This window comes from Camelus bactrianus, chromosome 2 (assembly GCF_048773025.1).
Source record: "Camelus bactrianus isolate YW-2024 breed Bactrian camel chromosome 2, ASM4877302v1, whole genome shotgun sequence".
NCBI lineage: Eukaryota > Metazoa > Chordata > Mammalia > Artiodactyla > Camelidae > Camelus > Camelus bactrianus.
In genome coordinates, this window is record NC_133540.1 from 94,663,929 (window position 1) to 94,686,013 (window position 22,085).

Here is a 22,085-nt window from a genome sequence, read left to right on the forward strand (position 1 = left end):
CTTTGAAGTCCAATCATGCAGAGTAACAGGCAGGTGCAAGTTAGGTCTTGTTGCAAGATAGACATGGCAAGGTGAACAGTTTAATGCTAACCAGGGGTGGGAGATTTGTGTCCATTAGAATATACTGGCCATTGGTCCCACATAATCAAAAGTTAGACACACAGGAGTCCACATGTAAACAGAGACTATCCATTTCAGCTTGCTGACCAAGGAAATGGGTCAAAGTGAGCCATTTCAGACAGCGAAAAGAACTATCCAAGTGCTAAAGGAAATAACAAAATCTTGCATTTTAATCACATGGAAAATAATTAATATAACTATTTACAATGTAACTTGTTTGTTTTTCTTACAGAAAGGAGTTTCCATTCTTGGTTCAATGATATCTGTGGAAAATGTCAATCTTTCACAATTAAAACACATGTGGGGTATTGTGAGTGGGGTGGGGGTGCGGATTCCTCTTCAGACCCAAAGTGGTTGGGATCAAAGATTCCTGGGGCAATTTTATCCCTTTGTCTGAGCTACAGAAGATAAAATTTTCAGCAAAGCTGGCTGACAGCATTTTTTACAGAGCATAATACTTTTAAGATTTAGATTGTCATATGTTAAGAGAATGAAATAGAAATAGATTTTGCATAATTTAGATTTTGCAATGACTATTTAAAATTCAAAATCCACTTTTGCCTATTGCTTTTTCCCCTGGCAGGTCATAAAAGGATTTCTGTATTCTGACCTATGCTACTTACTCTATTTGTCAAGGCTTGTTTTCTGATTAACCAGTCAGCTGCTACCAGTATCCTTAGGTAATCATTTTCTGATAATGATAACAGATTGAGAAAAAAACTATCCAGCTTCTAGACCCTCAATTCAATAGTTTACTCCAACTGGAGGGAACTGACCAGGAGCTGGTCCACCTGTGGGGTACATTCCCTTTAAGCTCAGTCATCAAATTCTTGAAGATGCAAGATCTTCATCAGTTTTTATTCCATGAGAAGTTTGGTTGTAAGGTCAACATGTCTCTTTCTATCACACTGGCCCAAAAAATACATATGAAAATACCAAAGTGGTCAGGGTGATTTGCCAAGCTCTCCCAACAATTTGGTTCCTCCCGCACATGGGCAGACAGCCACCCCTCCCACAAAACACTATGAAACATTTCTTCAAGGATCCCCGTGAAACTAATTGCCCTACAGGAAGTGACAGAAGGTTAGGCCTCTTAGAGTGCCAATTCCACATTCCCCAAAGGAACTTCAACCACAGGCAGACCTTCACTTTTTCCAAGATTATAGTCCAGGTGACCTGAAACTTCCCTCCCTGAAAAGCAAGAGAGTCTTTTGGAAGAAACAGTTGACTATACAGGATATATCTGTTTGTTTGTTTTAAGAAAAGACAATGCAGAAGACAATATATTCTGTGAGTTTGGGAATAACATAATCACCTTCTGAAGATGTAATAAAACGGACCCAAGATGGTGAAGGATTGGTGGGCTTTTGAAATGGTATTTCTTTTTGTTGGCACATCGCCTGTCTTGCTTTGATAATCTAGGAAAAAAATCAACCCCAGAACAAGTCAAGAAGCCAAGCCTTAGCTCTATCTGTATGTGATACTTCAATATGAAAGATTTGTTCCATTTCTTTCTTATCCGTAGGGAGTTCTGGCTCAAGGTAATCAGCTCCCAAGAGCCATACAACAGGAGAGATCAGATGAGTAGAGTTTAGGAAAAGCAGCAACAGCAGAGGAGGAGCACTGGCTAGTTTTTGCCTGGTTTAATCTGAGTGGAAAAAAAAAAATCACTTTGGCCAACACGAGACATAGCCTAACATCAAGCACTTCTAAGATGCTGGCTGGAGACGGGCTTCTGTCTCCTGATGTCATTTTGTGACTGATGAAACGCCCCTTGTGACTCACCTTCCCAGCTGCCTGCTATCTGCGCTGAATCCCATGTGTTTAAAAAGCTGAGAGTGGAGATGCCGCGGCATAGCAAGAGAAGAGCAGGGAGGAAGGAAAGAGCGAAGAGTGTGGAGAAGACAAGCCGCAAGGGGGTGGGGAGCTGGGGGAAACGTGACAGGAAGGAAGAAGAGAGGGCTCCCAGGAACGTGGAAGCATTTTAAAAATCAGGTCATCTGCAACATTAACCAAAACCAATGGCAGCCAGATGGAGAAACCGGGCCACTTTTATTCCAGAAGACAAGCTGCACAGTTGAGTGTTTTTCCTCTGCATTTTAAACAAATGACCTCTCGTCACGACGCCTGCTGTGTGAAGCAATCCCTTAAACGGCAGCCTCGCCCCGTGGCGGTGGTGGGGGGTTGACTCTATTGCTTGAGAAGAGACAGACGCAGCTTCCCTAGTGTTGTGTTTAAGGCAGTTTTCAGGGCGCTGGCGTTCTCGGCTGCTCTGTTTTCAAAGGGGCTCCGTTGGTCAGTCACCTCACACTCATCACCACCCACTCCCTGCGTTTCACTTCTTCTTCCGGTGAAATATCACCACACGGGGCGGGGCGGGGCGGGGGGAGCACCAAAGTGGTCAGAGGGCGAAGAGCGGTGACGGATACTCCGCCAAAGTGAACGAGAAGAGACGCCTCGACCTGGTCCCCATTATTGCTGTAAATAGCCGGGGTGTTTCACAGTGCCTCCTTCCGGGCCCGGGAAAGCACTTCCATTTAACTTGAGCTAAATTTAGGAGATTTTCAAAGCATTGACACAAATGCCTCATGGCTTCTAAGACACTCGTATTGCTAAAGCTGTTCAGCAGCAGTAACTTATGGGCAGAGTTATTGCTGTCACATCTACTCCAAAACTCAGACCATCAGCCCTTCTTGGATGGTTCAAATTTATGAGGAGAAACAAATAAACATGATACAGCAGCCGTGTTAAGGAGCTGAGGAACCCCTGACGAATGTCTGGGAAATATCTTCAGAGACTGACCTGAGGATCACCCTGGGCTCTGGGTATTTTTTTAAGTTGTTTTTGTTTTTTGTTTTTTTTTAATTCCAGAAGAGGGAAGTAATGCTTCTTCTCAAAATAAAACCTTGGCAAGTTCTAAACCTAGAAAGTAGCACACTCATGAAAACACAGCCCACAATCTGAAAATCGCCTGGGTATGCTCGCCTTCTGTTAAGGATATCGTATGGAGACCGTTCTCTCCGTTTCAGGGAGGGGTCCTCACCATCAGATGTGAACACGTAACCCTGCCTCACCAACTGCCACTCTGTCCAGTTGTGACATAAAATGTGTAAATGACAAATGGGGTCTCCTTTCTAAAATATGTATGCCATTGTCTCCTAGTGTCTGGGTAATAATCTTTAAGTCTTCCTCCACACCACAACCCTAGTCTCTAGTCTCTCCTACACACTCGCTACCAGAGAAAAGACCCTCAGCTTGTATTCCTACCTTCTAAAGGTCAAACCATGTAGTACCTGGAAACTGGTATCCCCTCCCACCCCACACTGTTCATAAGCATCACATATGTTCCTTCTACAAATTGGTATACAAGTGCCATTTAATCAGTTCAAGTTTGGAAGCTACATCTCCAAGGGTCCAAGAGAGCTCACTCCCCCCATAGTCCCCCCTTACATGTTTTCTTATAAGACATACAGCTTAATCAATTAACAAACTAAATAGCTTATATACTGGCAATATATTACAGATGGGTTTAAGTCAGAGTAGTAGATCACATGAAATGGACCATGTGGTACCCCAGTGCGTGATGTCTCGGTAGAGCCCTGAGGACACTGACAGTAGCATCTCTAAGTAAGTAGTGCTGTGTGAATACAGACACATGCGGGTCTGTATCTACATCCATCTGACTAGGCCAAAAGGAGCAGGTAGATGCAAGATAGAGACACACACATGCTGGACGGGGCCACTGCACACCTTGTCATGCCATTTGAAAGGGCAATTACAGGTCACTGGTTTTGCAGCCATTAAAATTACACTTTATGGAAAAGGCTTCTCTAATTGTGTTTGATTTGCTTTCTGTAGTAAGCATCATTGGAAGAAGACCAAAGCAAGAGCAACTAGAAGTTAAATAGACATTTGGCTTAGCTGCATTACAGAACTCTGGAGAAGAAGCAGGCTGAAAGATTTGTTTCAATTTTAGGCTTGGATTCTCTCCCTTGCTGTTTTTCTTGTCAGTGAGTGTCTGCATTTGTGTGTGTGCATGAGTGTCTGCGTGTGTGTGTTCCATCACATCATCTCCTGAAGAACGCCGGGTTTCGCAGGCAGGCGGCTAGTCACCTGCAACAACCCAGGGGTCCTGCCGAAGCTTCCAGGCTGCTGTCAGTGTCAGATGCCAGGGTCTGGTCGGTGGACATGGAGGAGATGTCATTGACAGACGAGGACGGAGGGAGACTCTCACTGCTGTTCACTGCTGCACCTGTGCTAAGAAAATGAAGACCCACATGACTAAACCTGGAACTAGACTCGGCTTCATGTCACTCAGGATGCAGGCATGGCAAAAGTGATCGGGGCTGTCTGGCCCATCATTCATTCGACACGCCTTCATAGAACAGCTAACACAGGAAGTTTTAAAAACAAAATCATGTAAGCCTCCTATCCCAGAAATGTGGGCTCAGATGAAGCCCAGAAGTCAGAATTACTTGGAGGCTACAGCTCTAGAGAAAAGTAGGGGTACTAAGTAAATACAATTACACAGTCATTAATAGAACACCAAACTGAAAAGCCATATAGAAAAGCCATGGAGAACTGTTGATGAAAGTTACTATAGACCAGAAGAAGCACAGGAGAAGCCGGAGCACACCTCTCGGTCGTGCGTTTACTTTCAGCAGACTTGCATTCCTGGGAGTCTACAAATAAGAACTCTGAATTATTAACTTAGAATAATTCGCAAAACTTTTAAAATGTATCTGCTATGTGGGAATATGAATATTTTGAAACTCTGAGAAGGAACTTGCTCATAGTAATCATTCAGTGAAAACTTGCTGAGCATCAGTAGGTTTGAGGACCACAAAAGAAACTGAGCCAGAGGCATTGCAGAATGTAATTAAACCAGAGCACCCTGGACAGAGTCCACTAATTTTTTTCTCTTTATAGATTCTTTATACTCAAGCAATATGGGTGGTGAAATGCATGCTTTGTGAAATAGTTCACTATTAAAACTATCTGTAGTATAAGCATTTAATAAAATAAGAGATGAGGAATTCTCACTAAGTCGTATCTAATGTGAGCAAATATAGTGTGCAAGATATATTTGGTGAAAATCGTAAATACAAAATAAGTTACAGTAGTGTTATCACTGAGACCTAATAAGTCAGAAAAAAATCTCATGAAGTGGAGAGGTTAACACAATCTTTTTGTTCCTGGGGTGGACATTTCCTACCTGTGGAAAAAATGTGATTAAAATGTGACCGTATCTGGAAGGAACCCACACACCTAAACTAAGACAGATTACATGTATCTTAGATGCTTTTTAAATTTTTATTTGTTGATTATAAATATGTAAATTATGAGAAATGTGAACAAATACAGGAAAAAAGATAACAATGTGCACTGATATTAATGATAAAAACTATTAAACTTTTAGAATATTTCTTTCTAGTCTTTTTGCTAGAAAGTATCTCTAACTTGATCATTTAATATATATCCTTTTGGATCCTGATATTTTCATATACAAAAAAAGGTTATGCATTTTTCATGTTCTTTAAACTCATAAAAGTATCATTACCTCCTAATCTTAAATCTCTCTAGATTTTTAAATCTCTCTTGCTAACATCTTCCTGTAAATAATTATACTCTCATCAGAACAATGCATAATGTAAAGCTATCTGGCTTCAATTTATTCCAACCTTACTTAATTATATCCTTTATACATATGGTCCAGAGCTAGCTCATTTCCTCTCACAGTGTGTACCAGTAGATTTCATATGCTAGCAAACAACCCTTAATTACACAGTGCAAATGCCCAGTTCTGCTTTTCCCCTTGATTCTACATTAAATTACACCAACATGCTCGTGTCCTTTCATCAGCTTTGGTCTCTAGTAATTGAGCGTCACTGTGCCGGGCTTCTCAGAATCATCTTCACTTTTTCCACATCATTATTAAAGGGTGGAGATTAAAACTAGACACAGGATTCTAATAAAGGCTCAATCAATTGTGAGTCATAAGAGTGAGCTTATGATCCGCGCGTCTCCTGGATGGTCTATCCCTACACTATGAATGCTTTCAAATCACGGCACTACATTTTAGATTTGGCTTTGATTTGAAATATAAAATACTGCCCACGTACCTTTTGTAAGAGCTTTATTAAGATATAATTCACAAATCTAATTTGTACAATTCTGTTTTTTAGGGTACTCACAAAGTTGTCGCAACAATCACTGCAATCAATTTTGCAGTGTTTTCATCTCCCCAAATAACCCCATCCTCTATTTCTTACCACCCAGCCTCTGGGCAACAATTAACCTACTTTCTGTCTCTACTCTTGCGTGCAGAATAAGTACTCGATTTAACAAAACACTGAGTATCTTTTGCGTGCACTCGTCTTGAGAGGTTCTGTGAGGGAAAGCACATTTCTCCCTGTGATGAAACCGGTGGAACTGCTGACCTAGCTCTGGAAGGGAAATCATTTGTTGTCAGCGTCTTCTTCCCCTTTGGCTCATCAGCTGACTTTCTGTAATTCCTGTCTTCTGTGTTGGAATGGTCCTGCTCTTTATTTTTATCAATGTTGAATGCAAATTGTTGTTGGCATTCAGTTATTCAAAATTCAGAATCTTTATCAACTATATTTCTAGGATTCCACAGACTATTGTTCCTGATTTGTTATAGCACACATTTATTTTTAATGACATAAAAAAATGTGCTTCTGTATCTCTTTTTCTATTGTCCTGTAACAAATGCCTTCTTGACTAGAGCTACCTCTGGTCTTACTGGATGAAACAGAAGAGTCCAGACATAGATTCTGGCTTCAAGTTGTTAACTTACTATCAAGCAGTTTGTGACAATTTCTCAAACAGAACTGAACTGAACTGAATTTGATTATAATGTCCACTTGCCCAGGATACCCTAGCAATGTGATAAACATACCCCTTCTTTCAGAGAAACCAATAAAGATACACATTTAGAAAATGTTTTACCATCAGTAAAGCATATTTTGTCAATAAAATGACATTAAAATCAAATGAAAATACTAATAGGGCTGCAATAAAAAATACCAGCTATTTTCAACTTTCCTGGAAAAAAAATAGGTTTTATGGAAAGAAGGAACTTATGATGATAAAAATTCCTCAGCTAGAAGTTATGTAGCCAGAGGTATTCATTATTTCAGGGGAAAATGTTGTTCTATTTTTTAAAGGAAGTTATTCTCCTGACTCATCTAAACACAAAAAAGTAGGCACAAAGAATTAGAAGAAATACTATAATAAAAAAATCACAGAGATATAGTTCCTTCTCTTTGTTCATAATCTTCAGCTTTGATTGTTTGGGGCTGAGGATTTTAGATAAAAAAAAATTATTGGATTAAATCAGCAACTCTAATTGGGAGGGACACACTACCAGGGGTGCAGAATACGGAGGGGATGGGCCTATATATTAAAATCACCTAAAGAGCTTTATCTTCCATTTAGAGACTGAAAAATTTCTACCCATCCTGATGTTAAGCATCCTTATTTCAGTGATTCACTGTCACTTGTAGGAGGCTTACTTCTCAGGTGGAATGGGGGTGGTGAACAGACTGAGAGTTTTGTATTAGATGACTTCCTCATTTGTTCTAGCTCCAACATGTTATGATAAACACTTTTGGAAGAAAATTAATTTCTATTCATGGACTGCTATTCTCTCAGCAATCTTCACAAATCAATTCAGAAAGCAAGCAGCCCTGCTATTCTTGAAAATAAATCACTACTCAAGTGAAATCAGATAGCAGAAGGGAGTACAATTATTTATTTAGAAATGTATCTGAAGTTCAGATTTATTTCTTATTGATATACAACAATTCCATCAATAAATTTCAAACGTATGTATTATTCTACAAATGCACATTTAACTTCCTATTTACATTTTAAGAGCATCACTGAAGCATGAGTTTGGGTATTAGAAGAATTTCATCACTGAGAAACTGCATTAATTTATTCCCTTGCTGCCTGGTTCCCAGCGTTGCCATGACTGAACATTAAGGGAGTCTATGTTGTAATATTACTCCATTCTAGCTAGTTACAAAATAAAATGTGATATACAACCTTAATGAGAAAAGGTGAATAGAATGAAGAGTACAGAAAAAGCTGACTTTTCCAGCTTTCTTAGTAATTGCTTTTTCTTTCCAGCATAGTTTACTGCATATATACATATCATACACACACACACACACACACACACACACACACACACACAGAGTGGTGTGCCAATAAAAATCTGACAATTGACTCTCCACAGGGAAAGAATGACTGATTTATAGAGACAGCCAGTTTCTATGTCTTAATCCTGCATGGGGGATTTCAAGTTACCAATATGAGGTCAAAAAGCTCCCAGTGGATGTACACAAGGGGCTCTCATGAGCCGGCCGAGCTGCTCCAGCACGTGGCCGTTCTACGTCTCTACACGATGCACACACATGTATCAGACATAAGTATGTCATGACATTATATCATACGTATGATTTCTCGAAATTAAGCCAGGAATATTTCCTTTAAAATCATGTAGTGAAAGACTGAATTCACAATCACTTGAACTATAAGTTGTTTAAGCCAGCCAACTGTAGTTTTGAGCATGTGTATGAGGTAGATAATGTAGTACTGTTACAGGGAGTTGGAATGGTTAAAAAATGGTCTGGCCTTCTCCCAGGCACAGAGAACCTAAGTGGCATATTTTAGAATTAATCATTAACATATTAAGCTAAACAGGCCCGCAAAAGAAAAATCCGGAATATACATTTTCCAAAATGAGTAAATCAAATAACCACCTGAAAGCAGCAAACCTTTATCTAAAGCATAAACAAATGCAAAACGCTACAATCCCGTCCTGAATTCTGTCTTTGGAATAGGACAAAGAAACATGCTGAGGGAGGGCCTGAACAGTAACTTTCAAATTAATAAATATTTATCAAGCTACTATGATGTGCAAGGCATAACACTTACGTACCACATGGTACCCAAAGATGAATACATACAGCCTTTCTTCTCAGTAAATTTACAGTCAAATCGGGTGATAAGACAACATTCAACATACAAGGACTAGTAAGACCCAAAGGAAAGAAAGTTCCTATTCTTTGGGAAGATGTGAAAAACATTTTGGGACAAGGTGGTATTTGATAAGAGAGCAATTTGAATGGGCAGCATTCCAAAAGGTGGGGGTCCAGTCAAGTAAGACAGCCATAATCCAGGACCTTAGAATGGGTGTAGTGTAAAAGGTGGGAAAATATGGACTATATTAGAGAAGGCTATTGGAATCAGAGAGAGGTTTCTAGGCTGACATTACAAGTGATGCAAAGCCTTTGGAGGCATTGGTCAGTGGAATTCTTGATCAAACCTATAGACTGAAGTTTGGAAAATTACTTCAGGAAAACTCCAATCATAGTGGTGTTAATGGAAAAGGATGACGGCAATTAGATGTACGGCACATAGCAAGCAAAAATTTTAGGATGTGTCTGTCAATCACAAGGTGAGGATAGAGTAAAAGATCAATCGGGGTTTCAGGCTGGAGAGGCTGAGAAAATGGAGTTGTCATTAACAGAAATGGGAAAGTTGAGAAAAAATTTATGCTGAGCAAGTGAACAGAGCAGGTGTGTTTGATTTTAAACAAATTGAATCTGAATTGGCAGCAATCTCATGCATCCTGGCCCAATATTCTAATTTCTCCACAATAAGGTTATATTCATCATTAAATAATTTAGTAGACTGCATTTATTTTCCAGTCCCTCTGGAAACAACAAACTGCTATGTAAACTGGTTTTGGCTTTATTCACCTAAAACGTATTTCTTGCAAACTTAAAAGGATTTACGTGGTGGACACTTGGGTACTTGGGTCCATCTATCCAGAGAGTATAGAAATTGTATAGGTCAATAGCCTTAGATACTGTTCAGGAAAATTATCTTGGGATTAGTGCAAAAATAAATAACCGCGTAACCTTTCAATATCATGCTTAAGCACTTTTAACAAGCCTTCCTAAGGGTCGTCTGACTGTTTTGCGGAACATAACTTTTTTGACTTAAGATTCTCAATTGATTAGGGTCCACGTGTTTTACAACATTGTAAACTTGTAGAAAACTGATTAAGTAAAACTCTGTTTTTTTTAAAATCCTGCCTGGTAGAAAAGACAACCACAAAAATAGGTTTGGTTGCCCTGTAAGACACTTAGAAGTTTTGATTTAATTTCATAATCTTACTTTGGTATTCTTTTTTCCACAGACTACATAAATACTAATTTCTCATATCTTCACTGATTCAAACTTTGTCATTCTGCCATTTTCCCCATTAATGAGTTAAAAGCAACTTCTGCCTGTACTCACTTCTTTTTGCACAAGAATTACGGTTTTAATGATTAAAGAATTAGGTGTTGATTACATACAAACTTTCTTTACCAACCATTTGAACCTTTCTTCATATGGCAGCCCACTCATCCCATCCCTTTAATGATTAATTGATCTCACTTGTACCATCCCTAATCACCATGTTGCCTTCCCTGAGCTGTACAATTTGCAAAAAAAATGAACCATGGGAACAAGAATATTTTGTCAAAGTGCTGTGAAAATAATGAAAAGAAAATTGGAGATTTTCATGTCATCAAAGATTAGCTGCCATGGAGATCTGGTTAGGCTGGAGGGGAAAGTGGAAGAGGAAACAAGCAGAAGATGGGGGTGTCCTGCAGTGGGTGGCATGATTCTGAGCTCTTTGAAAAACGGAAAGGAGATGCATTAATGATAATTTGAGCTATAGATGAGTAGAAGAAACTCTGCTAGATTTATCCAGTCCCAGTCCAAGAAGCTAGGTCACCCTTCACTGGATCTTGGTATTTTGTCTTCTTAATAATTATAGGAAAATATATTGGCCATTATGGGAATTCTTAAGCAAAAGAATCTTTTTGCCTTAGCAGGCACCATGTTGAGACTGTTGGATTCAGTCTTGGGGTTCTTTAATCAGCAGCAGATAGAACATGCAGGTAAGTTAGAAGCAGCTTCTACAGACTTGTATCAATATGGATGCAAGATTGAATAAATAGGCGGGGCAAACAACCAGCCCCAATGATTCCCTTAACCCTCTTTGAGGAAAGGAAAGACTTGAGATAGAATTGGACATTTCCCCAAGTCTAGAGGTGAGAAAAGCAAGACATAACTAAATTGCATCTGTCTGGACATCATAGTAGTTGTGGGTGAAAAACACTTAAAGAGTAGACTCAGTATGAAGAATTGATTGATTCATCCTATCTTGTTTCCTGAAACAATTTAAAGTGCATGGGAAAATCTTATATCAAATAATTGGACATAAAATCCACTTTCCTCTAAACTAGCAATTTGCAGCCTACATGTTTGCCAGATCTGAGTGTTGTTTAAAGCTAAAGATAAGCCATCACATTTTCTAAAACCATTTATACATTCATTTTATATTCAGAACATAGGTCTTAGGAAAAATACATTAGCATTAATAAGTGTAAGTAAATTATCTCAAGTAATCCTAAAGCACATTAGTAGGATCAGTAAAATATGTCCATGTGCAAATGTGTATTAGATTCTGTAGATTGCAAACTGAAAGATTTTCCATGCTGGCTTTAATTGGATTCCATCTTTAAGACTTCAACTACTGTCACACCAACCTTGGGAAGAGTGCAAACATTACAGTGAATGAAGGAAAGGTTTTTGCTGGAGGGATTCTTGACCTCTACATTGACTTGGTGGTCAAGAGGGCATTACAGTTCTGAATTTTGATGAGAATCAGTTACCCTTTAACCAGCCCATGTAAACATTTCTTCAAGACCCCTTATTATCTTAAAATAAGTTTTGAAAGAACTCTTGTGCTAGGTCATTATAATCAGAATAATCAGAACAAATGCCACACTCAATATCAAAAGGAATAAAACTAAAATCATTGGAAGGAAACAGTCATGAGATATATGTTCACATGCTCTACAAGCAATGTTATTGATTGCAATCCCTCCTTAAGTTCAAAAAAAGCATGCAAGTAGTGGTTTATTGGTTATTCACTGAGAGTGAGTACCTGAAGGAGAAGGCTGTCCTTTCACAACACCGTTCTTAGTCTTCTCTTCTGAAGTCATTACTTCCTTGTAGATAAGTTCTGTAAGAAACAGTTACCAGTGTTATAAAAATCAATTTTCTCCTTAATCCAAAGAGAAAATTTGTTAGTTTATGACAAATAGGAACATTTGATGGGGTTGAGTAAATTGCTAATCAATTAGAATTCCTTCACTCTTCCATTTCTACAATCTATTGCAATAACAGAGAGCCTGGCAAAGAAGGTGCTCAATAAAGCATTTGACCAAATAAATGTATAAAAAACACACGTTACTTGTTTTCTGAATTCTTTTGGGTATTTCTGATGCATTTTAATTTTATCTCTTAAGGATTTTAATGGCTCTGCTTTGAACATCCATTTTTCTTTTATATTCACTCTCTAAGAGATGCACATATTCTCATTACATTAAACTATCACTTTCTATCAATTTTCCAACTTTTTTCCAGACTCAAATCTTGAATTTGTAAAACTAAACTTGCCTAAAACCCAACATTAAAAAATTATTAAATGTATTCCCAAACTGGCATCCATTAATGGATTTTTCATTGCTAGATTTAAAAATTTATATATCTTCATTTCTTTTTATTTTGTCCCTTTTAGCTAAAAATTATTCCATGCCATTCATTCTTGTTTTACAATGGTTTACAATCTTTATAATCATCATCCTTTACAAGTATTTCTTTCTCCAGTGTTTCACAATTTAGCCCATGTCCATCCTCCTCATGTGACATTTTTTTAACCTATCACTTACTTACTCACCAACCCCTGGGTGCCTACTAGTCCTATTTAGATCAGATCAAATCTGTTTCTGTCCATCATTATTATCTTTTTTCATTTGATCTACTGTTTATTTGTGCTTATTTTCCACACTCTCCAACATGACCACTTGACCAGTGGAATCTCTTTACTATCTTTATAACACTTTTTGCTCATTCCCATCCTTTGGTTTCCTCTCATATTTTCATTCTGTTGTTTTCCTCTATTTTTTTCTCTTCCCAACTTACAATTATTAAGTCCTTCAAGGTAGCCCAAACACTTTTTTCCTTCAGAGCTCCCTTTTATGTTCCTCCTCATTTGGACCTAATCATTTGTTATAATCTGCATTGGTTTTCACATATTTACTCTATTCTGTCATTATTTATATTACTTTAATAGTTCTCTTCTGTGTTGTTTCACCCTGAGTTATGATCTTGATCACACAGTACGTGTTTGGAAAAGCTTTGCTGAAAAAATTAATTAATTTTCTTACTTAAAAAAAATAAGCCATTCAGATACATTTACTTTCAATTTAAATTCTCAAGTCCTATACATTAAGTGAATGAATTCATACATTCACTCTCTTTTACTTTCTACTGCCTAAAACCATTCCAGGCATAATTTTTATCCATTTTAAGTGATAATCTTATGTACAAACATGGAATGTTTAATTCTGAAATTTTGAATTGAAGCTTGCCCTTCACCATGACAAATATTTTGACAATCAGTACTATTTTTTTTAAAAGTGTCAGTAATTAATTCCTTTCATTCTTGAATAAATGCATTATTATTATCAGTATGAAAAGACAGATGAAGTTTTAGGAGCTTTGAAAATGGTCTAAGAGAATAGTACTTAGACAATCATCAGTTACTAATTTGTTTTAAAAGGAGAAGCCTTAAGGATTTTTTTTTGAGTTTCAATAAAGCAAAAAGTATACATATTTAAGTAACAGAATCACCTTTCCACTCTTCAATGGTGTGTTCTCTTTCATCCAACTGTTTGTCATATATCTGAGGTGGGGGCTGCAGAATAAAAACAAACAATAAACCTTCTGTAATAACCTAAAAAAATAACTAAACTCTTACAATGCACGAGAATATCTCGCTACTCATTGATTTTGCTGGCGACCAGAATCTCATATAAATTGTGGAGTAATCACAGTGGTGCAGAAGTTAAAATTTCCCCACAAACTTACAAACGATTCATTCATATGCCAATGTTTGCTGCTACCAAATAAGGCAGCAGGATCCAAATCCTGAGAGCTCACTTTCCAAAACCTTCTGATTCAGAAGTCAAGTGTGAGCAGTTAATATCATGTCTTTAAAAAGCAAACAAGACACTTGATTACAAGGCTCCGGGAGCTGCTACTTCCTCCATTCACTTGCCCTGAAACAGAACCCTACTAAAACTGCCCTAGACCAGTAAGATTTTCTTCCACTTTCAGACCCTCCTGAAGAAGAGTCTAATACCTCTAAACAGACCACAGTATTAGTCCCCAGCATGAAGGAATATTTAGACTTAATCAGCTTTTTATTTTTTGTGAAGCATCATAAAACATCTTTATACAACACTGTGTGCCTTATATTTAAATGATTTAAGATATTTTGCACCCTCAGGCAGAGGCAGCTGCCAGTTGTATAGAGAGGTGGGTCACCGTGAACCCGAGTGGCCCCTGAGTTGACCCTCTGTGGGAGAACCGATGTGACAGGACCTCTAGTCTGCGTTACTAGCATTACTCTTGCTCTGAGGAATTTGAAGGTGGAAAAGGAGGAATTTTCACAAATCGAGGTGCCTTGCAGGAAGGAGGGTCTCAGATACATTCCCTGACCTCTGCTTCCTGATGTTTGGACCCGGGACATCTACCATGGTGATCGAGAGTAGCTTCGACTCAGGTCAAGTGACATGGAAAGAAAAAAAATCTCGAAAAAGTGAAAAGGTAGAGAGAGAAGGAGCAGAGGACTCACACCAACACTGGATTCAGTGCCGAGAAGAGCTACAAAATGTCTGGTGCCAGCACACAGGGACCCCAGAATCCACCCTGTCCAACACTCGCAAAGCAGCACTTTTTATGAGAAACTAACAGTTACTCAATAAAGTGACTCAGGTCTATTAGGACACGCATCCCTCAGAAATGGCTTTCATAGGAAGACTTTGGACCAGATCTTCAGAGACAGTTCTGGCTTCCGCGGGAGGTTTTCTGGCCCACGAGCAGCACCCTAGTACCACAGTGGCCCTTCTTTATTGCATGGAGAATCTCTGGCAGCCTGAATCATGACAGACATGAATATTCATCTTAGCCCTCATATGCTGGGGCAGCCCTCATACACTACAGAAGTAGCTGGATATGAAAATAGAAGACCGACCAGTTGTGGTGGGGCAACATAATAATGAATTACTGAGAAATAGCTACTGATAAGGCCAGACATTCTTTTAAAATCTGTGATTTCTACTGGGGAAGAAGGCTTCACACCAGCTACCATGACTCAGATGTGGCCGGCTAAGTAGCCTTTACTGAAAGAACTAAACAGAACAAGACCCCGCTCTACCCCGCGACACTAGTGAGGACCCAGACACACTGACTATGTAAAGTTAAGAGGACTGGGATGGTCAGGCACTGCCCCTGGGACCTGACTGAGGGAGGACCTTCTACCCTAAACTGTAAAGAAACCCCCAGTTACAGGAATGTTATGATTACTGAGTGAATGAGTAAAACAAAGTTTGAAAATTTGTGAAACTATTAAGCTAACGCAAAGCCAAACCTTGGTTATGTAAAGACACTTTACCAAGTGGCAGGTTTGGGGCTTTGCCTCTTCCTGAGCATGCGTAAAGCTGTGCTGAGGTCCCCCTGCAGTGAGCCTTGTCCAGGCCCCCTGCAGGACACAGTGCGCACAAGCTCTCAGAGCCCCTCCCCGCCCTCCCAGCGCTCTGTGCATCGTTGGTGCCTCTGTTTTCTTCTAACAACAGACCCAGCTCAGGAGCCTGTGTGGCTGACGTCTCCATGCAGTGAACTTTTCCATTCAAGTTTCAAAATTGAACACGGCTCAGGAGTATAGTTCCTGCCAAAGTTCCTAAATGGTATTTTCTCTTTGCAACAAAACTATTTGGAGAGAGGTTTTCCTTGGAGCCTCAACATACAGCTGTTGCTGTATGAAGCACGAAGTACGTAGACCCCAACCACAAACCACAAAGAAAGAAAGCAAAGTACTGACTCCAAGACTTTTCCTTTCAGTAAACCAGGAGGGCTGCTTTAAATACACTTGCATTATAGTTATGGTTGAAACGGCTACTTGTTCAGAGTTTCTTTTGGGGCTTTTTTTAAAGAGAGGATTCAATCACCTGCAGTGGAAGGGTGCTTCACATAAATACGTCTTCTACATAGCAACATAAAGTAGTAATTGGCCAATAATCCAAAGAGAGTAATTCTACATTCAAACACATACATGTATACGTGCTCAGGCAGCCACCGTCACCATGAGATGGTCCATGACAGTCCCTGCCTCTTCCTCTGCTAAAGAGGAGCCAGTGTTCTATTGCTCTCTGGTTCCCCTTCTCCACCTTATTAAACAGGAAGGATTCTGTCTTGTTAGGTAACAATCTAAATAAAAAAGAGATGAGCAGTGGATAAAGTAAGAAGGACTCCAGAGAGTATTTTAGAAGAGTTTAGCAGATAAGAACAATTTGAGATGTGAGAAAATTAAGGATGAGAAGAAATTAAGAATAATATATAAAATTATTAGGACTTGTGACTTGCATGCTTTTGAATATTTTTCAAGAGACTGAAGATCCTCTTTCTATTATTTTTTAAAATTTGGACTCTACTTCCTTGATTGAAATTCTTGTAGAAATTCCTGGAGATTGTAAAAACAAATGCTTTGTATTTGTATTATTTTATACCGATTACATATTATGTATACATGTACAAACTGTTTCAATTAAATGAGATAAACACATGGCCAAATGAAAGTCACTATGAGTTAGTAAATATTAGAATTAATTTATTCATTTTTTAAATTCATTCAATCAGTAACGGTTTTGGGCACCTAGTATTTGTCAGACTATATTCGAACTAGAGATTTCAAAACTGAATAATGTGACTACTCACCTCTAGGAGCTCACAATTTAGGGGGGTAAGACATATGCAAAACAGATAATACACAATATGATAAATGTGTATGTGGTATATGGGGCCAGAGTGAAGAAACCCTAACAAAACTGTAGCAAACACCTTTTGCTTCTTGGAGTAGATGACATCTGTTCTAGAGCAAAAGATGCCTTGGATGTTGTCAAGATAAAAGGAGAAGGAGAAAAAGATGACTCCAGGCCGCAGACTTTAGAAAACAGAATGGTGGTGATGGTGGTGGTGATGGTGTGTGTGTGTGTGTGTGTGTGTGTGTGTGTGTGTGTGTGTGTGTGTGTGTGTTTCTCTGCTTAGGTGCATGCACATGCAAGGAGAACGGGAAGCAGTTCTGTGATAATAAAACATAACTATGCAGTCAGATGTAGCAAGAGATAAGAGCTGTCCCTAGAGAAGCAGATGGGTTGGAGAAAGGCTGGATCAAGGATGGTTTTGGTTAGTATGCTATGGAGTGAAGACTTCCTCCTAACGGGGAGAAACACTGAAGAATGTAAGAGAATGGCATGGCCAAAACTCTGGCTGGATTGAAGAAAGACACAATTGAAATCCAAGGAAAGAGCTGCTGCACAATCTAGAAAAAAATATTAGAAGGTCTGACTTGGGTAGGGAAGGCAAAAATGGATAGAAAATATGGATTCAAGAATAATTGATAAATATTAATAAATCAAATTGGTAGAATTCTGTTTTTGATTGAATGTGCATGATGGGAAAGAAGATGTTTAAGATGAGTTACTGGAAAATGGCATTAGTAGTGGAACCAAGTAAAGATACAGGGAATGGAAAAAGGGAAATGAGGCTGGTAGAGAAATGAGTCTACGTGTTACGTGGGCACAGATGTCCATTTGATAAATATATGATCTGATATTCACAGGAATGCTATTGGCTAAAGATGTACAGATTTGAGACTATCAGCCAGAGATGTTTGCTGAAGTCATGGCAGTGAATGTGGTCACCCATGGAGTATGCAGGCAGGAAGAGTAAAGGGCCAAAGTGGACCCCAGTCAGACACCAAAGTTTAAAGGCTGACCAGAAGACGGTAAGTCAAAGAAGGAGGAGGAGGAAGTGTGGGAAGGGAAAGGGATATTTACAGAAACACATGGAGAATGAGAATACTGCAATGTTATAGAAGTGAAGTGTTCAGAGAGTTTCAAAATGAGGAAGTAATTGGAAGTTTCTCGTAAATGAAACAAAGATTTTGGCTTTCATGATAGAAAGCATGCCTCTGAAACCCATAAAATTTTCCAAACCTCACAACTGCAACCACATCCAGAAAGATCCAGATATTTTCTTGGTGGGGAACATTAATATGAGATACCACCTAAAAAACTGGAACAATATAGAAGAAATACCCTCAGCGCTAATATGGATATAGTATATGAATGAAACAAAAAGGACCTGCAGAACAGACTGTGACACTGAAAAAAAAGAAGGTAATTGTAATGTTCCTACATCTGCTCTCTCAGCTATCTTCAAGAGCTTGAGAAATGAAAAACACTATTCTCTATCTAATTAAGGGAAGCCACTTTTTTTTTTTCTGAGAAGATACTCTATGCTAAGCTCTTTATGTATACCTAATAATCCTCAGACCAGGAAACTAAGATTCAAAGAAATTTTTTTTAAAAATATCTAAGTCGCATAGCTAATTAATGGTAGAACTTTGTTTAAAAGTTTAATTTAATTTAAAGAACAATTCAGAGCAAACAGTAATTGGGATGAATCTAAACTAGGGGATGATGGAACAAGACCTAAGCAATATTTAAATTAAAATCTTTATAAAACAAGAAACGGAAACCAAAGCAAATAGGGTGACTATATGTCTCAATTTCCCCAAAACAGTCCCAGTGTGTGCCTTGTTGTCCTTGTAGTTTTTAATAGTCCTCAGCGCCCTCATTCTCATAAGTGTTTGGAGGATAATTATGTGAGCAGCCTACGTAGCAATACTGTAACATGCATATTAGAGATCTCAGGTACACAGCAATTGGAGGATGAAGAAAACAATTGAATTGCAGTATTTTTCTGGACCACTGGAGCCTCAACAATTACACCTGCACCTTTTCCTGCTCTAGGACATCATGTCAGCATTTCCTTCCATTTACTCCATTTTCAGGAATGCAAAACTCATAAAATAGGACTCTTGCCAGTAAGTACATAAAAAAGAGTACAGTTCTACATAATAAGACTGGGATTGAAGAAAATGGATTTTGAGGGGCATTCTCTTGAGTTCTTACTGCTGGGCATGATTTCTTGCTGAAGAGATCTTTTAATCAGTTATCTATTCAAATTCCTAATTGATTCTCCCAAGGTACAAAGTGCTCCCTCTTGTGACTTCATTTTATATCATATATTTAAGTAATAGTTCTTCACTGAGTCAAATGTATGAATTTATTCTGTTAATCTTCAAAGTAATCTTATTTTTAACAGCACTATAGAACGTTAACGATGAAAGAGAGTTTAGAGAAGATCTAGCACCACCCCTGCTCAATTTGTAAATGAGAACATGACAACTCAGCGATCACAAGTGATTTGTCCATGGTCATACAGATAATTAGTGGCAGAGTTACGGATAAAATGTATGATCTCTTATAAGAAAAGATGGAATGAAGAAATCCTTAGTGTTGAACAAATGTGAAACTGAATAATTCAATGCTTACAAAAGATTTTCATCAGTGACAAATTCCAGCCTGCCACTCTGATTTCTGTTCCAATTTTCTGTCAGTCTCCATATGTAGCTAGATCTGGCAATCATCACCCAAGGAGTCAACACTTATATTCCTAAATGCTTTTTGTTAAAATATCTTGGACCACATCAGAACCTCTACACACATGAATCTCAAAAGAGATGAGAACCAGATATGAAAAATCTAAACTGTACAAAGTTGTTCTTTTTATTCATCTCTGAGCCCTGAGTTAACATTTTTTTCCATATCCGTCATGTTCTGACCATATGACAATCATCAAGATGTTGGTATTTTTTTCTGCTTCTTTTATCCTAATTAAGCATACAATATGGTTTTGTTCAGCTTTTTCTCTCTGCGTGTTTGCTGCCTTGTTGAAAATGCCAACGAAAGCTTTAAATAGCATTGTCTTCCCCTGTGTGAATTCTCTATTCATTTAGCAGCTGGATCAAAGAAAATGATATTATGTCCTAGTGAAACATGCTTTGTTTTTCTTATTAACCTTTGCAGTTTAAGGATTGCCAAAAGATGCGTGATTTACTGTAAGGCTCCAACCGAGAAAAGTGAATTTTAGTACAATATTAACTCAGAAAATCTGTTTAAGGAAATGTGTAAAATTTGATTTTAAATTCTCTGATTCTATACATACAGAATAAGTTTTCCATATGTATTTTAAATTTTTGATAAATAGAACTTAAAATTTTAACCTCCTGATTGGAAAATAAACATTTATACAGAATATTTTTATATAGCACTAAATTATAAGTACATTTATCTATTTATCTGGCTAATGACAGCATTTGGTATGTTTTGGTCTTTTCTGAAACTTTATATTCTCTGTAGCACCAAGAACATTTCATGATCCACAGTGAGGTTCAATGTTTGCTTAACAGTCTTACCAACAATCTGCCAAATTAATAGAAGTGTAATAGCAGTATGAACAATTAGCAAAATAATTGACTAACTACAGTTATTTTTCAGTTATTTCTACCATGCAGTAAACAATGCCTTGGTTTCCAATTATCAAAAATTTAATTGTCTCTAAAAGTAGACAAATGCAACTTGTAATAAACATCAGTTGAGTTTTTAAAATTGCTTAGACAAGTTTTAGGAATATTGGCTGTGCTCTTGAATAGAAATTAAACACTCTAACTCTACAGATGAAGTAAATGCCCTTTAAAAGTCTGATGAGTTGAAAGTACTCCACAATCGGGAATAGAAGTTTAATAAAATCTGTCTCTGGAAACTAATTTGATTAATTCTTCTTTCCTAAGGTGCCTTGCATTGGGTCCCCAGGAAGGTCCAGAGAAGGGGATTTATGTGCAAGTGACCATTTGAAGAAGTGCTCTCGGGGCATTCTGGACAGGAGGGAAGGAGGACAGGGGAGCATGACTGACACAATAGAGCCAGTGACCCTAACAAGAACTGTTCGATGCAGAAGCCAGACTGATCTGTGCTAAGGATTAAGTGTGAGGTAAGAGGCTAAATAACACCACCGAGAAGTCTTTTGCAGGGGATGGTGAAGAACTGAGAAGCTCTGACGATCTGGATTTAAAGGGCCTGGGGGAGGCATACAGAATGACTAGGGATTTGGTTCAGTCTCCTGGGTGGAAAGTAGTGCCATGGATTGAAAGCTGAAATGTGGGGAAGGAGGAGGAGCCAGTTTGGGGTGACAGGGAACATGTTCAATTCAAAATTTGACATGTTAATTTTGAAATGCCAATCTAAATGCCAGTGACTGTTAGATTTATAGATCTGGAACGCAGAACAGCCATAGGTAACAATGTATAGGTTTCAAAGTCATTTATAACAATTAAAATTAAGGCTGTGGTCCAAGATACCAAACATTCCCAGGGAGAAAAGAAATAGGGCTACAACAGAGAACTCCTAGGATCCCCAATTCTAAAGGAAGAAAAAGACAATTCAGACAGCAATGGAGACTGGAGAACAGGAATGGAGTCACCACAGTAATCAGGGGGGATGTGTCAGGAAGGAGGAGGTTGTCTGCCTATTCAAATGACAAGGATGCACAAAATGCCAGTTTTCTGTGGGCCTGGCATTTAGGAGGCCACTGGTGACCTCAGAGAAAGCAATTTCAAGGTTTGAGAAGTGAACTAGAGTAACTGTGAGTAAACAAAGTCTAATTTTTTTTTACAGAAATTTAGTTATAAAGGTGGATGGTACTTCCATTGCTAATGGTGTAGTAACAAAAAATAATGGCTTCGATTCTTTGTTCTTTAAAATGAAGACAGCTACAGTATATTTATTTGTATAACCACCAGCGGAAATTGAAAGATAGGACACACGGGGAGAGAAGGAACCCAC

The 22,085-nt window shown here is 38.3% G+C and overlaps 1 protein-coding gene across 27 annotated transcripts in view; it reads right to left on the reverse strand.

The window, feature by feature from the left end:
- Positions 1–263: 263 nt before the first annotated feature.
- Positions 264–22,085, reverse strand: part of MAPK10 (mitogen-activated protein kinase 10) — a 441,650-nt gene continuing 419,828 nt past the window's right edge. For 26 of the 27 annotated variants that reach the window (XM_045525000.2, XM_045524995.2, XM_074346840.1 and 23 more), the window contains 3 exons: positions 13,909–13,972; positions 12,158–12,235; positions 264–4,372 (listed from right to left, as the gene is read on the reverse strand). In XM_045525000.2, coding sequence (XP_045380956.1) covers positions 4,230–4,372; positions 12,158–12,235; positions 13,909–13,972 — 285 coding nt within the window. In that variant the 3' untranslated portion in view covers positions 264–4,229. Of the gene's footprint in view, positions 4,378–12,157; positions 12,236–13,908; positions 13,973–22,085 lie in introns of all 27 variants that reach the window. The other variant, XM_074346860.1, reaches the window with a different exon arrangement.